The following is a 14535-nucleotide window of genomic DNA, read 5'->3' as shown; positions in this document are numbered from 1 at the left end:
TCGCGCGGCACCCATTACCCTGTGACATGGCAATTCCGATGCTTTTATTTAAAAAATGCAGAAGTGCCAATTAAATTGTTTTATGGAAGCTGCGTGACAAATATGTTTGATGCATTTCTCTTGTGCATTTTTTGTTCGGAAAACGAACTGTATGTTTGTCGTTGTATTTTTTACGAAATGCATTTAAAATAGAATACAATTTGTAAAATACACTAGCCAAATTACTCTTAAGTAAACTAAAAAGCAAAACAGCACATTACAATATTAACGACGAAAAACGTAAATATTGTGTTCATTTTTAAATGAAATATTATAAAAAATTGAGGCCGTTTTGTAGTTGGAGCTTTTTTATTGCTCGGGAATGTTGAAGATCGCATAAAAAAGTAAGTAGGTAGTTAATTGACAAAAATGTATCGATTATCAGTTTATTTTTCGCACCCGCTGTACACTCTAGCTATGTTTTTGTATTCCACACCTCGAAAACTCAAAGGCGTACGAACTATGTTAGCAATTGGAAAATGGAAATACCTACCTGCTTCTGTAGAAGATCTTTTCATTTTGTAATCCACTCCGCATGACTATATCCAAGTCACGTCTTGTGAGATTTGAATACAGATCCTATCTTTACCTGAATCCCTAGTCATAAAGGCGAGGAGAGACATTGATCTAAAGGGAAATCCGGCCTAGTGGATTTAAAATTGTTTTCGCAAAAATATACTTACTTTCCAGTTATTTTGTGTGTTAAGAGGGTACTTTTTTACATGTCAATGTTGTGAACTTTTCATAGATTGTTATATTTATTGAACTACCAGTGTCATTTGAAGAACTGTATAACTGTCTACCAAAATGTTTCGTTTTTAGAATATATTGTTACATAGCTCGGGAAGGCGATTCGACTTTTACAATAAAAATATAATAAAAAGAGAGACGACCGAATGGCGTAGTGGTTAGTGACCTGACTACTGAGCCGATGGTCCCGGGTTCGATTCCCGGCTGGGGCAGATATTTGTTTAAACACAGATATTTGTTCTCGGGTCTTGGATGTGCCCGTAAAATGGCAATAGGCCCGCCCCCTACTACATTGGGACTAACATAACACTCTGGCGAAAAGTGGGTGCAGCAATGCACCTCTGCCTACCCCGCAAGGGAGTACTGTAGTACAAGGCGTGAGTGCGTGTTTTTTTTTTTTTTATATAATAAAAAACCAACCTAAAGATTACCTATTTACAAAAGCGCCAGAATAGGGCTTTATTTCAAAATTCTCATCAAAAGGTTCGCGTCGTCCCACTCGATTGTAATAAGCGAGGCTCTGTCAAAAATAATTTTAATAAAGCTATGTGAAAGACAATGATATGTGTCGAGTGTGACGGGAAATGAGCGAGGCTGCGTCATCAAACAGAGGGAGACCCATGGCAGCTTCATGTGGAAAAACAGTGGTGATACAGTATTGCCACAGCCATATTTTTCTCGCCATACTGATTTTGATTATTATTTTTCTCTATGAAAAATTTGCACTCTTTCGTTGGGGATAATGATTGCAACTTGCTAAGATTTGGGGTATTCCTCAATGATGGCTGATGTTTATTGCTTGTTCATTATCATCATCATCATTATCAATTTCCGATACATTTTAAATAAATTAACCGGTTCACCAATTTGCACTATTTGCGTGATGGTATTATAGGCCTATTCCTTCATTGGAAGGAGATCCGTGCCCCAGCAGTGGGGACGTGATGGGTTGTGATGATGATAAGCCGTTTAGATTTGTCCGTGGTACGCACTTCACACTGCATGACATTCTCCTGTTGCCGAGTGACACATCGACGGCGGTGGCGGCGGAGCGACACCAATTATTATGGATGACGGAACGTCGGATCGTCACTAAATTAATACTGATCGTAAATTTTACGGACCCGCAACTGTACGGTCGTTGTGAGTTTGTGACCGTAATAGTGTTGGCCTAGTTACGAGAGCGACATGCGGACGGGTAGAGACTAAACAAAGAAAATTTAAGGTAAAAAAGCTTCCTATTTTGTGACTGGGTTAGCAGTGAAGTGCGATTGTAGTCGAGCAATGCCTTATGGACTGTTTTCGCAAAATAAGATACGTAAACTTACAGTCGTTTTTTAATGTTTTTTATGTCAGATGTAGACTTTGAAATTCGTATGTTTTTTCTTCTTTTTATCTACTTTTTATATTAAAAAAAATGGTTACCGTATACTGTTGAAAATGTATTGTTTTTGTGGCAGAATCAAAAATATTTACTTAATCGAAACGAAAACTCATTCACTTGAAGACACTAAACCAATATTAACGACAAGCCCACCATCCTAACAGCATTCATTATGAAAGCGCCTATCTATCAGCACAATCTTAAATCCAGGCATACGCCCATAAAATTCACTTCAAGTCGTTTTAAATTGAACACTAAAGCCTCTTGTTGGACGATGCATGCGGCGTTATCAGTGTTTATTTCGCAAGGTCTTCCGAACGCTGCCATCGATGGCATAACCAGTTTACGCTGGCCTTCCCCGCCCTTCTTGGCCTTAGTATTTAAAGTCATAGAAAAGGAACGTCGCTTCGGTCGATGGTTCAGTAATAGTTGGTCCATGTTTGTTGGCTTACAGGGTAAGGAAGCCAGACTTTATGGTTTGCGGTGGGCTTCGTTCGTAAATAGCTCGGATGACGCCCAATTTCACGCCGAACAAACAACTTTGTTGCCTATTAAATTTATTTGGGTGGGCATCGCTTTAGGCTCATACGGTGGCTAAGAGGCGGAAAAGTGGCTTAAAATTCACACTGTGAACGGCTTATGTTTGAGTGTTGCTGCAGATTTTTGAGGTATTCGGGCGTTATAATCGGATTGCGAATGTGGAGAATACAGTCATATATTCGGTGTTAGTATATTTTTATTTCACAGGTAAAGCTTTCACAGGATTTTTTCAATTTGAAAGAAATCATTAAGTATCTTAATAAAACTGACATACCTAATAATGACTGCTGAACATAATTATTATTCTAAGTACAATTCACGTATTAAATCATATACCTATTAGAAAAGCTATTTTTTTTTATTATTATACTAAAACGAAACCATAAGAAATAGTTATTTCAATACATTATAAAGGAGATAGTGTACGAAGAGCGATAAAATTTAATTGCTAATTGCAGACACACCATTTTATGGCTTCAATCATTTCCGTTGCACAAGTATAGGGATATTTACTACGCATGGCATGGAGCGCATATAAAATTAAAAGCATAGTGTACATTTTAATGACTTATTAACTTTTTAGTCATTTTTTATAATGCCACCCTGCTAGCAGTAGGTACCTAGGAAGTACTATAAAATTAAAAAAAATAAATCATTGCTAGTGATGTATTTTCACAAAAGACCGATGGTCAGAACTCTACCTAGGCACATAATTAACAATACAATTTAAACAGATTATCCTACAAACATTCAGTCGGCACCAAGCTACGGTATATTGGCAGCTTGCACGACAAGTCACCCGGCACGGCACAGGCAAGGCAATCAACCCCGTAATTAGCTGCTTCAGTAGGACTACACTTGCTTGACGAAATACTAAGTTTTGGAGAGATGTCATGCAATCGTCACGTTTAATGCAACGAGATAGAGTCGTGGTTAACGCAGTCTGGTCCGTATTTTGCCAAGCAAAAGTAGCCCTTCTGAAACCTGCTAATTGGAGAAGCATTTAGCGCTCACCAGGTGGAAAGCACCTGAAATTCTTACTTTTCAGGCATCAGAGATTGCTTTGTTTAGTTGAAAATTCTTTCCAGTTTTTTTTTTGTGCAACTGCTTCCGTGTACGTTAAAATTCAAAATTCACATTGGAATAATGTTTTGCTTAGTCACACAGTCACACTATTTATCTATATTGTAATTCACCGTAGGTATTTATAAATCTAAATCTTTGTAAGTTTTATACATACGTACGGGATTTACAATATTGATAGGTTATCTGTGTAAGTCGGAACCAGACATACAAAATATCGACATATTGAGTGACACAAAGATACTAAATTCATATGTTTCGTGTCGATTTACAAACCATTTGTTAGTTTAACGAATACTGGAAAAAATAAAACCTTTAAATGGTGTTAAATGGTGATGCCCTCCTTTTGTACATTTATTTCTAATATTTGTGCAATAAAGAATTAAATAAATAAATACACAAGCAACAGAATTGGTAGTTTAATTGGATTTATTTCCCGTTTACTAGCCAAGCACTTTTCTAAAGCATTTTACATCCCTATAACTAGACATTTTAACAGTGACTGTTATTTTTAGCACACTCAAGTCTAAATTCTCATTTAATGCTTCATCGATCCATATACTGGTTATTGTCTTCAATACACGCAATCTTAGATAAACAATATTAAAACTAGATGGTTCGTCGCATACAAGACAAAGCAAAAAACTGACCGCATTTGGTTTACTGTCAGACCGTTTCAAATTCAACCTAATGACAACTTTTGTACTAGTAAATAACATCACAGATCTTCTAACGGAACTAGGTACCTAATCCTAACTAATATTATAAATGCGAAAGTAACTGTGTCTGTCTGTCTGTCTGTCTGTCTGTCTGTTACTCTTTCACGCCAAAACTACTGAACGGATTTGAATGAAATTTGGTATACATACGGTCTAGACCCTGGGAAAGAACATAGGCTACTTTTTATCCCGGAATTCCCACGGGAAAACTTTTTAAGGCGAAGCGAAGCGCGCGGGAACAGCTAGTTCAAAATAAAAGCACAGTGGTAGAAGTGACGAATAGAGGCAAACATAGTGTGGGCTGCGCGCTTTGGCAGTGGACTGCTATAGGCTGATGATGATGATGATGTAGAAGTGGGTGTTATTCGTCGAGACGTTTTTTTTGCCTTAACGCTCCATCTTGTTTGTACATCGTTAATCTGAGTACGCAATCATTAGGTAAGCATATATGCGAAAGATCATCGTTTGTCAACTCATTAGTCGTCATATTATGTTATAGTTGTGGTTGCGGTTTGAAGTTGACTAGTTTTCCATGTACCTACCCTATGTAATCCATGTACTTATAAATATTTAGCTGTTCCCGCGCGCTTCGCTTCGCCTTAAAAAGTTTTCCTGTGGGAATTCCGGGATAAAAAGTAGCCTATGTTCTTTCCCAGGGTCTAGACCTGTATGTTAGTGTATGTATACCAAATTTCATTCAAATCCGTTCAGTACTTTTGGCGTGAAAGAGTAACAGACAGACAGACAGACACAGTTACTTTCGCATTTATAATATTAGTGAGGATTAGGATTATGTACCTATCAACTATGCAATAACTTTCGTGAAGCCAATATAAAATGACTCTGGATCTTATTAATTACGTGTTGGTTTGTTTTTATTGCGACATTTTCATAAGTCGTTGAACAAAATTTGTTCAAAATGACCCCCTGAGATACCCGGATACTATATAAATTTTTAAACACCCCGTATATCGCCAATTAGTACTACTAAGTAGATATTCGTAAACAGCAGTCGTTGGCTTGTCATTGGTTAGAACCTGTTATTGTTTTCTCACTTCTATGCTAATGAAACTGAACTCCTTCTAAATAGGGGTCATATTCGTAATTCTGCTTTGTTTATGTTTGTACAATGTAAAGTACATTGATTTTGTGTTCCCTAACGATATGAGCTTAAAGCTTTGTAATTATAATTTTTAAGGGAAATATAGTCCGTTTTTCGAAACTCTAAACAGTGTTAGCAAAATAGAGAGGCATTTTTGTTCTTGTAGGAAAAATCTTGATTACTTACTTATGTTGCTAAAATTATACCTTTATCTTACAATTTTTTTAGGCAAGTACCAAATAATGCTAAAAAATATTCTGTTCTATCTACGACTGCAACCTATAGCATGAATGAATATGACAGATAACTTCGCCATGGAATATCCCACGCAATTTCACAATACAATAATAACACTTAATTGTTTCCTCCTGATCTCTCAAGATCAACCATCCAAAGTATACATTTTCCGCTGACTCCAATATTTAATATCGCGCTCTGTAAACAATGTTCAATGTTGTCTGAAAGAAAAAAAATGCAGAGAACAATTTTAATTATGCGAGTTGTTTCGCCAACAATGCAGGGGGGAATAAAATTAAACACCGTCTTTCCAAGATTGAAATAATCCTTTAAAAGTACAACAAGACAAAGGAAAAAAATTGCAACAGCATCCAGAACTTTTCCAATATCAGCCGGCACAATGGACTAATTTTTTTGCGTCGCTCTCGATGCAAATTCCTTGATAAAGTTTCCTGTGTCCCACACTACGGTATTGCGCGATACGCTGAATTTCGTACTCAAAACGCTTACTTAAGCCATGCAATCTTTTTTTGAATAGGTACCTAAATGGTAATGTTGTCAAGTATCTAATCAACAAAAATACTTAAAAAAAACAATATCGTTGTCTACTTCATCTTTAAACGAGGCAACTAGAGGTAGGCATTTTGAATGTTATTAAATTAAAATCAATAACGCATTTTGACCAATAAAAATGCATTGTCACTTCCGATAAAAAAAAAATGTCGATACACGCATCGAAACCAACTTACGCACACTCGAAACGTACGGAAATACTCTGTGTGCTACGTTCCATATTCTGGCTCATCTCTCCTGATAGAGAGTGAAAGCTCAAACGAAATTGCGCTTTACACGGAAGTTGGAAAGGTGGTTTTAGTTCGTGTTGAGTGGATGGAAGGGAGCCGCGGAGCTTCCCGCCACGTGGTGGCTCGGCAACTTGCGTTTACGTTTAGTTCTTCGCAAACGTTGTGGGAGGCCAGTCCGCCGGCCGCATGTAGCGTGGGACGCCATGCGCTCCGCCGAATGAGCGCGAAAACTGCGTTCGACTCACATGTGATTTTGACAGTTCAAAAGCCGGTTCGATAATTCACACCGCGCCCGAAATGGGCCGCCTCTTGGATGCGCTGTGAGAGTGTTTTGTTTTGATAAGATTTGCTGCGTTGTTTTTGTGTTAGCGATGTGTGTGTAAACGGAGGCTTATCTAGCTGGATTCTGGGTTAAAGATGAGGCTTAATCCGGCTATGGAGATGTTTTGGTAAGTTATTGAATCACAGATTAATACTAGGATAACTATATTTAGCGTCAATAAATTCTTTATTCTAGCACGGTAGCTGCTTTTCAGCTACTTTAATATGCGAGCGGCATAATGATTGTCCTGGAAGGATTCTGTTTATTTTATTCAGTAGCCTCTTGAGCGCATGCGCGGGTAAATGTCAACAATATATACCCGCAGATGTAGGTAGGTATCTGCGTACAAACAAGCCCTAGGTAGGAAACGTATAATGTAAACTGGGAGCATTAATTCATAATAACACCTGCCGTTTTCACAGGGCATTTTCAGGAAAGCATTTTACCGACCTGCATTATTATGGCACAATGGATCGTTCTGTTTTCAACTATTTATCTACTTACTTGTTAAACTGGGTATTTAAGTTGTTATTTCGCACTATTTTACAGGGCGAAGTTATACTATGTTATGTTAGTCCCAATGTAATAGGGGGCGGGCCTATTGCCATTTCACCGGCACATCCAAGACCCGAGATAAAATATCTGTGATTAAACAAATATCTGCCCCAGCCGGGAATCGAACCCGGGACCTTCGGCTCAGTAGTCAGGGTCACTAACCACTACGCCATTCGGTCGTCGTATTTTTATAGCACCTATAATTATATGTTATCATAATATTCGAATGATGCACTAAAAGAAGTACCTATATAATATGTTAATGGACTATTTAATATATTTGCTACCTTAGTAAAGTCATATTAATTATGTGAACAAAGAAGATACTTATATAATATTGTATTTAATAAATACCCCTTAACCTCTTACCTCAGTTTGACTGGCTTTTAGCATTGTACACTGTACAGGTTGCCCCGTAAAGAGTGGACCAATAGAAAACCGCATAAAGTCTGAATAGGCCCTAAAGGTAAACGTCAACCTTTCGGCATCGTACGAAACGGACGCATTGCATTGAGTATTCTTTGTGCACAAGTGCGTCCACTTCATCGGCATTGCCTACACCGTTTCTCCATACCTACCTTTCTATATGAAAATTCGTTTGGTGCGATACGTGGACCGATATGTGGACGCTTACCTTAAGGCAGAAAGCTTTCCTGCTTTACGCTCAAAGCATATGCCTACATTCCCACGGCATCGAGTCATTATAGGCTATTACCGTCAACCAGGAATAAGGATATCTAGAAAATATACCTGGATGGAGCTAAGATTAAGAATCGAGGACGAGGAGTTGATCGATTGTCTAGCAACTCTAGCAGTTAATTATTTTTCTTTAGGTTGAACGTACTTTGCAGGTCCTAATAATGGAAGGTAGTGGCGGGTTGAGGATAGCTGAGAACAGACTGTTGTAGACATCAGCATTGTGGGAAATGCATGTTACACCAATTTTAAAGCGCTTTTTATGAAAATATCGCATACTTATATCACGACCGAATGGTGTAGTGGTTAGTGACTCTGACTGCTATGCCGAAGGTCCCGGGTTCGATTCCCGGTTGGGGCAACAAAATATATTTTGTTTAAGGACAGATATATTTTGTACTCGGGTCTTGGGTGTTAATATTTATTTAAATTATGTATCTGTGTAGATATATCAGCTGTCCGATACCCATATCACAGGCTCGGCCTAGCTTGGGGCCGGATGGCCGTGTGTGATATGTCCCCACATATTTATTTATATTTTTGTAAAATTTATATTTTACTGGGGTATTAATGGCATATTGGTAAAAAAGTAGTAATGATGAACAGGATATTTTTTTTTACGTTAGGTTGATTTTTTGTATAAAAAAACCTTCTTATTTATTAACAGAGAGATCAATGATGGGTTGAATGTATACTCATATACATAGTTACTTAAATACGTAATTGGACGTAATCGCAGCTAGTGTAATAGATTTAACGAGCATAATTATTAACTAATTACAGATAGTAGGTATACAGATACAGTATAGTGCCTACACCTAGGTTTCCGATGCTGACCTAAGACCTAACCTACTATTGTTTTATCAGTTTTGTGGTTATCACGTGTGGTTCGATGTATAATTATTGAGTCAGAAAATGGATATTTATTAAAATAATTTATTATAATTAATGGCTTAAATTTATTAGTTATTTCGAATGTTTGTGACACCCCAATCAATACTATGTTTCTTTTATTTATTTATGAGATCTACACGCTATAAATATGTTTAAGACGACATGATATCGCTAATGCATTGAAAGAAAGAAAGAAAATGTATTTATTTCTAACACACTGTTACTGTACGTAAGAAATAAATTAAAAAAAACTTTTTTAATTAAAAAAATATATCACCGTCAATGTAGGTCTGAACATCTACAGGTTCTTTTGATAGAATTTAAAGCGTTTTGCATAGAGGAAGGCCGAAGACAAAGAATTAAAGCATTTCATGATAGTGACCCAACAGTGGATATACTTACTTATCTTGGCTGGTAATAAACACAAGCAATGCACAAAAACAAAAAACTAACTACTAGTATAAACTTTAAGCTAGTCCGGATTTTAGAATTAAATTTCGCGGAAGCTTCTGGAAGAAAATTACGTGAGCTCTGGAATAGCTGAGAATTCATATTATAAGGCGATTAGACTGCTTCAGATGAAAACTAGTTTCAAACTTATTATACTTTCATGAAAGCTGTGTGTGTGAGCTTTCGTTTCGGTTATTATTGGTGAAGAACGATTGAGGGAAATATATGACTTGATTTAGTACGTCACATTATAAAATATTAATTAATTTCAAAATAAGGAGCACCACATTGCATCCTCTTGGTCTTTCTCATACTCATATAACCACTTTCGCTGTACTTTGACCAAATTTAATCATTCGTTTTCATGTGATGTATGTTTAATGCTTGTGTTATGTGATATCTCCAACCTAACGGCAAAGCGTGGAGATAGCCCTCTAACGAAGAAGTGACTCTAACGTAGAACGAAGCCTTTGTCCTGCAGTATGCTATATGGCTTTAGGTTTATAAAAGACCTGGGCCTGGAGAGTGAGATTTGACTCGGCAAGGGGAGTCACAATAGATCTTTTAGGTCGCAGTGGCGAATGGGCACTGGTTTCCCTCCCCTTTTCTATAACTATAACTATAACTATGCTATATGGCTTCATATGTTTTTGTGACTAATAATAATAATTAATATGGGGGCACATCTCACACACGGCCATCCGACCCCAAGCTAGACAGATCAAAGAAAAGTGTTTTCACTAAGAATTTTAAAATGTTTGGTGCAGACACTTTAAAATGTACCAGGCATGCATAGACGGGCCAGAGATAAAGTAAATGCGTAGGTCGTGACATTCAAGGCGATTTAGTCGTGGCGAATTCCTGGTAGAAAATAAACTTTAAGGTTAATGTACTGAACTAAGCAACTACATTTATGTAGTTTTACAAAAATCTTCGGTGCTTTTATTTATACTTAGGAAAGAATACCTATATTATGAATGAAATTGTATATGTATAGTTCCGAAAATATCATAATTATATACCTAAACTTCATATTTTCTAGAAATTTATTTATGATTAAAGGTTTCTTAGCTTAGGCCCTGTTTCACAATGTCTGGTTAGTGGCTACTTGTGAGGTAAAATACATGCTGTCACTGTCAAAAAATTATAACAGAGTGACAGCATGTATTTTATCTCACAGGTAGCCACTAACCAGACATTGTGAAACAGGGCCTTAGTATAATTTGTTATACATCATCGTTATCATCACATTCCTTCTTCTATTTTAAACAGAAAGTGTCATCATAGTATCTCGCGAGAGTGAAATAGCTGTGCCTTGAAATAACGTGTTATCTTTAGTCTTAGCAGTGATAAATCATTTAACATTTTGTCCCACCGCTTCACTCATGTTTATCACTTGAACTCATAAATCATAGTTTCATTAATTGTAAACGAAATTACACTCTAGAGATGATACATTAATAGCCCCCTGTATTTTAGACTATTGTTAATAAGTCTTTATAGCTTTAAATTCTATGCTTTCCTCAACCACAACCCCCTGTCTGAAATAGTCACGTTAGTCCATCGGGTTGAAAAACCCACAAACTGCTTCATACTTTTCGCTTAATACTACGAGTACTGTGCAGCGAGCACCGGATTCGATACTATTTTCGAATCTACACGAAGGGTCACTTTTATCAAACGCTAAAATAATTTAAATCAAATTTAATACATTTTGTACTGACTAACAGACGTATGACTGGCTACTAAATACGTTACTTAGCGTTTGGTGAAACTCCACCTAACATTATGGAAAAAACGAATGTCACTTTTGGAACCAATGACGAAGGAATAAATTGTTTGGAACTAACTTTGTCTTACATTTTGACAGTGACAGTTGAGGATACACAACGTTAACGGAGGTTCGAAACTTGTGCTTGCGACTCTGTAACTGTATTCTAGATTTTCAGAATCGCATGATACACTTTTCTCGTGACAATTTCCTGGTAGTTGTGTTAGTGTGCTCGTGTTTGAGTTATTTTGATGGAATTCGCCAAATTTAATTGCTTGTGTTCTTTGTTTAAAATTTATTATAAACTACACACATGCAACAGATATGAATAAACTCAAAATGCGTATTAATTTTATTGTTACGGTCATTATTCACTTATGAGTGGGTGTTTTATAAACAACAGATTTTTTAACAAAGCAAAATAGCTTTAGATATAACAATATGGTTTGTTATTTAATGTTCGCAAACCAAGACTTTACGGTGTATAACTGAAATTGTATGTCCGTGAAAATATATCTTTTACGCCGCTCACATAAAACTTTTATTTCTATTTGGCTTTCTTTATTGTGCAAAACGTATAAATGTCGAAATTGCACAGCTTTATTGACGATTTTCTCGGCTTTTGAACGCTATCGCTTGTTCCACCGATCGATTGGTTTATCTATTTATTGTTATCAGTATAAAATACTGAAAATGATGTAACAGTGACATAAGAAAGGTCTCAATGGAAGTTAGTAAGTAGGTACATTGGATTAAATTATCACGAAATTAATAGTAAGTTTATAGAAACGTATTTTTAAATGACTGTATACCTATAATATATTGAACAGAAAATCTAATTTATTAAGCCAAGGTAGGTAATACAGCAGGTGCAGCAATGCACCTCTGCCTACCCCGCAAGGGAATACATTAGTACAAGGCGTGAGTGTGTGTGTGTGTGTAATACAATCATTAAACTATTAATTTTTAAAACAACTCTATAGTAATCATCTTACCTTAGGGTACCCCTCGTAATATAAAACTAAAAATACAGCGTAATTCAGGATTTCCCTTCGGTAGACAAAACAACACGCCAACAGAATGTGTTACTGGACTACGAAATGCCCAGGACTTGCTCTCAAAGACATTCCCAAGACCACGATCCAGCGGTGGTCACCGGCTATTTGCTTTGCTAATTGCAGAGAACTTAGACTAACAATATATGAACAAGATGCTGCGTCACATACAAAAATAAAGCTAAAAACTGTATTTTGTTATCTGTCAAACCCTAATTGCAACCATTGTACCAGTCAATATTTGTAGTCACAAATCTACTAACCGAACTAATTCAAAATAAGAGCGCAGCGCTGGAAGTGGGATGTTATTTGTCGTTTATTTTGCACTGATGCTCCATCTAGTTCGTATTAAAAATAAATGTCGATGGCAGAGAAAGTGTTAGGGCCGTGTCACACTATCTCTTGCTAGTAATTAAGGTGATATTTACTTTGTTGCTGTTATAGTGAAGTGTGGACAAACGTTTTTGGTTAGTTCAACTCAGGTAGCTTGAGGATTTAAGGTCTGTTTCACAATTGCTGTGACAAAATTTAATATCATTGAGATAAAATTTCTGTCGAATTTTGTTGTATAGTATGGAAGCTACTTGTAAAGGCCACTAAATGTTAGTTGTACAATTGTATTCTATGTGTTTGACTCCGCATCTTTGGCATATAATTATTAAGACACTACACCCCATCGCTATGTTTAGTGAAATCATAAAATGTATGAGTTTTTAGTATGTATTTATTATAATGTGGCTGCAAATTATTACATAATTAGACATTCGTAGGTACCATAAATGCCGCCAAAACACCGAGTTTGTAACTTCCCCTAACGTAGAACTTGGATGGTTCAAGTGGCGAATTCTGTTTAGTATTCCGTTAAAAAAAGATGAATAAGAAGTCAATTTGAAAATCATCCAGATAAATATCATACTGCTGAAGCTAATGATTTATCATCTCTGGTTAATCTTTAAAACAAAGGTGAAATGCATTTTCTCTAGAAAGTAATACATAATGATCACGATTCAATGAGTTTCGCAACCGGGTCATCTGATTTTCGCTATACATATGTTACTACTGCTTTTTTAATGAGTAAAACGCACTTAGTGTATAGATACACATCTAGAACCTAGATGTGCAGGTCTCCTGACGACCACATAGTGTAGTGGTTAGTGACCCTGACTGCTATGCCGAAGGTCCCGGGTTCGATTCCCGGCTGGGGCAGATATTTGTTTAAAGACAGATATTTGTACTCGGGTCATGGGTGTTGGTATTTATATTTAGAATGTATCTATCTATGTATTTGTGTAGATTATATCAGCTGTCCGACACCCATAACACAGGTGGGGTCGGATGGCTGTGTGTGAGATATCCCCACATATTTATTATTATTTATTTATTCCTCACGGGGTTTCCCTTCACATAATATTATAATTATATACAGAATATGCCCGTGGACCAACTCCACGTTACGGCAACGTTAATTAGGCGCAAAGCTTTGTGCAGCGCTGCGGTCTCACCCACTTTATTACACACTTCTGGCGAGCCCGTGAATTGTTTACTGTTTGGTTTATTTGCCGCCACCCTACGTAATAAGGCTGGAAGTGGGGTTGTTTGTGTAGCTTCTGTCTTTTTAGGGTATGGCTGTTCACTGATAAATGAACAGGGTGTTACAAAATTGGTGTAGGAAGTCAAAAGGAGATGACTAATCGAGGTCATTCTGAAGACGTTTTTAGGAAATCCCGAAAAATAAAACTGTTTTCTATAGTAAAAAATCATATGACCAACAAACTTTTTATCGAGAAGCAAACAAGTTTTGCGCTAATAATTAAACTTATAGAACAAAAATTTCCTTGAGTCTTTTTATATGCTTTTTGCAACTCTCTATACCAGGTAAGCCTGTCTCATTAATTATTACATAAGGTAAGTTAAATTGAATTTACTAAGCACACATCAATCTGTCTACTGCAAAGGGCTGGTGATGTCATGGTGTAAATTGCAAAGCTCATGATGTTTATTAGTTCGTGATCATTATTTGACTTTGCAAAACGCTTGCATAATAGTATGTACCTCTACTATAGAGGTATATTAATTTGCACTCGAGTTATGCTGGATTGACTCAATCTATGTACGTAATTACTTTATTAAATTCG

At 36.6% G+C, this 14535-nt stretch overlaps 1 protein-coding gene across 1 annotated transcript in view; it reads left to right on the top strand.

Annotated features, from left to right (window-relative positions):
* The first annotated feature begins 6673 nt into the window (after positions 1-6673).
* The window catches only part of LOC105398540 (collagen alpha-1(XV) chain), a 150914-nt gene continuing 143052 nt past the window's right edge, over positions 6674-14535 (top strand). Inside the window, exon 1 of the mRNA XM_048631690.1 lies at positions 6674-7106. Coding sequence (XP_048487647.1) covers positions 7075-7106 — 32 coding nt within the window. The 5' untranslated portion in view covers positions 6674-7074. The remainder of the gene's footprint in view (positions 7107-14535) is intronic.

The sequence above is a fragment of the Plutella xylostella genome, chromosome 29 (assembly GCF_932276165.1).
Source record: "Plutella xylostella chromosome 29, ilPluXylo3.1, whole genome shotgun sequence".
In the NCBI taxonomy this organism is placed as follows: Eukaryota; Metazoa; Arthropoda; class Insecta; order Lepidoptera; family Plutellidae; genus Plutella; species Plutella xylostella.
Note: the sequence above shows the minus strand (reverse complement) of the source record. Positions and strands in the feature narration are given on the sequence as shown.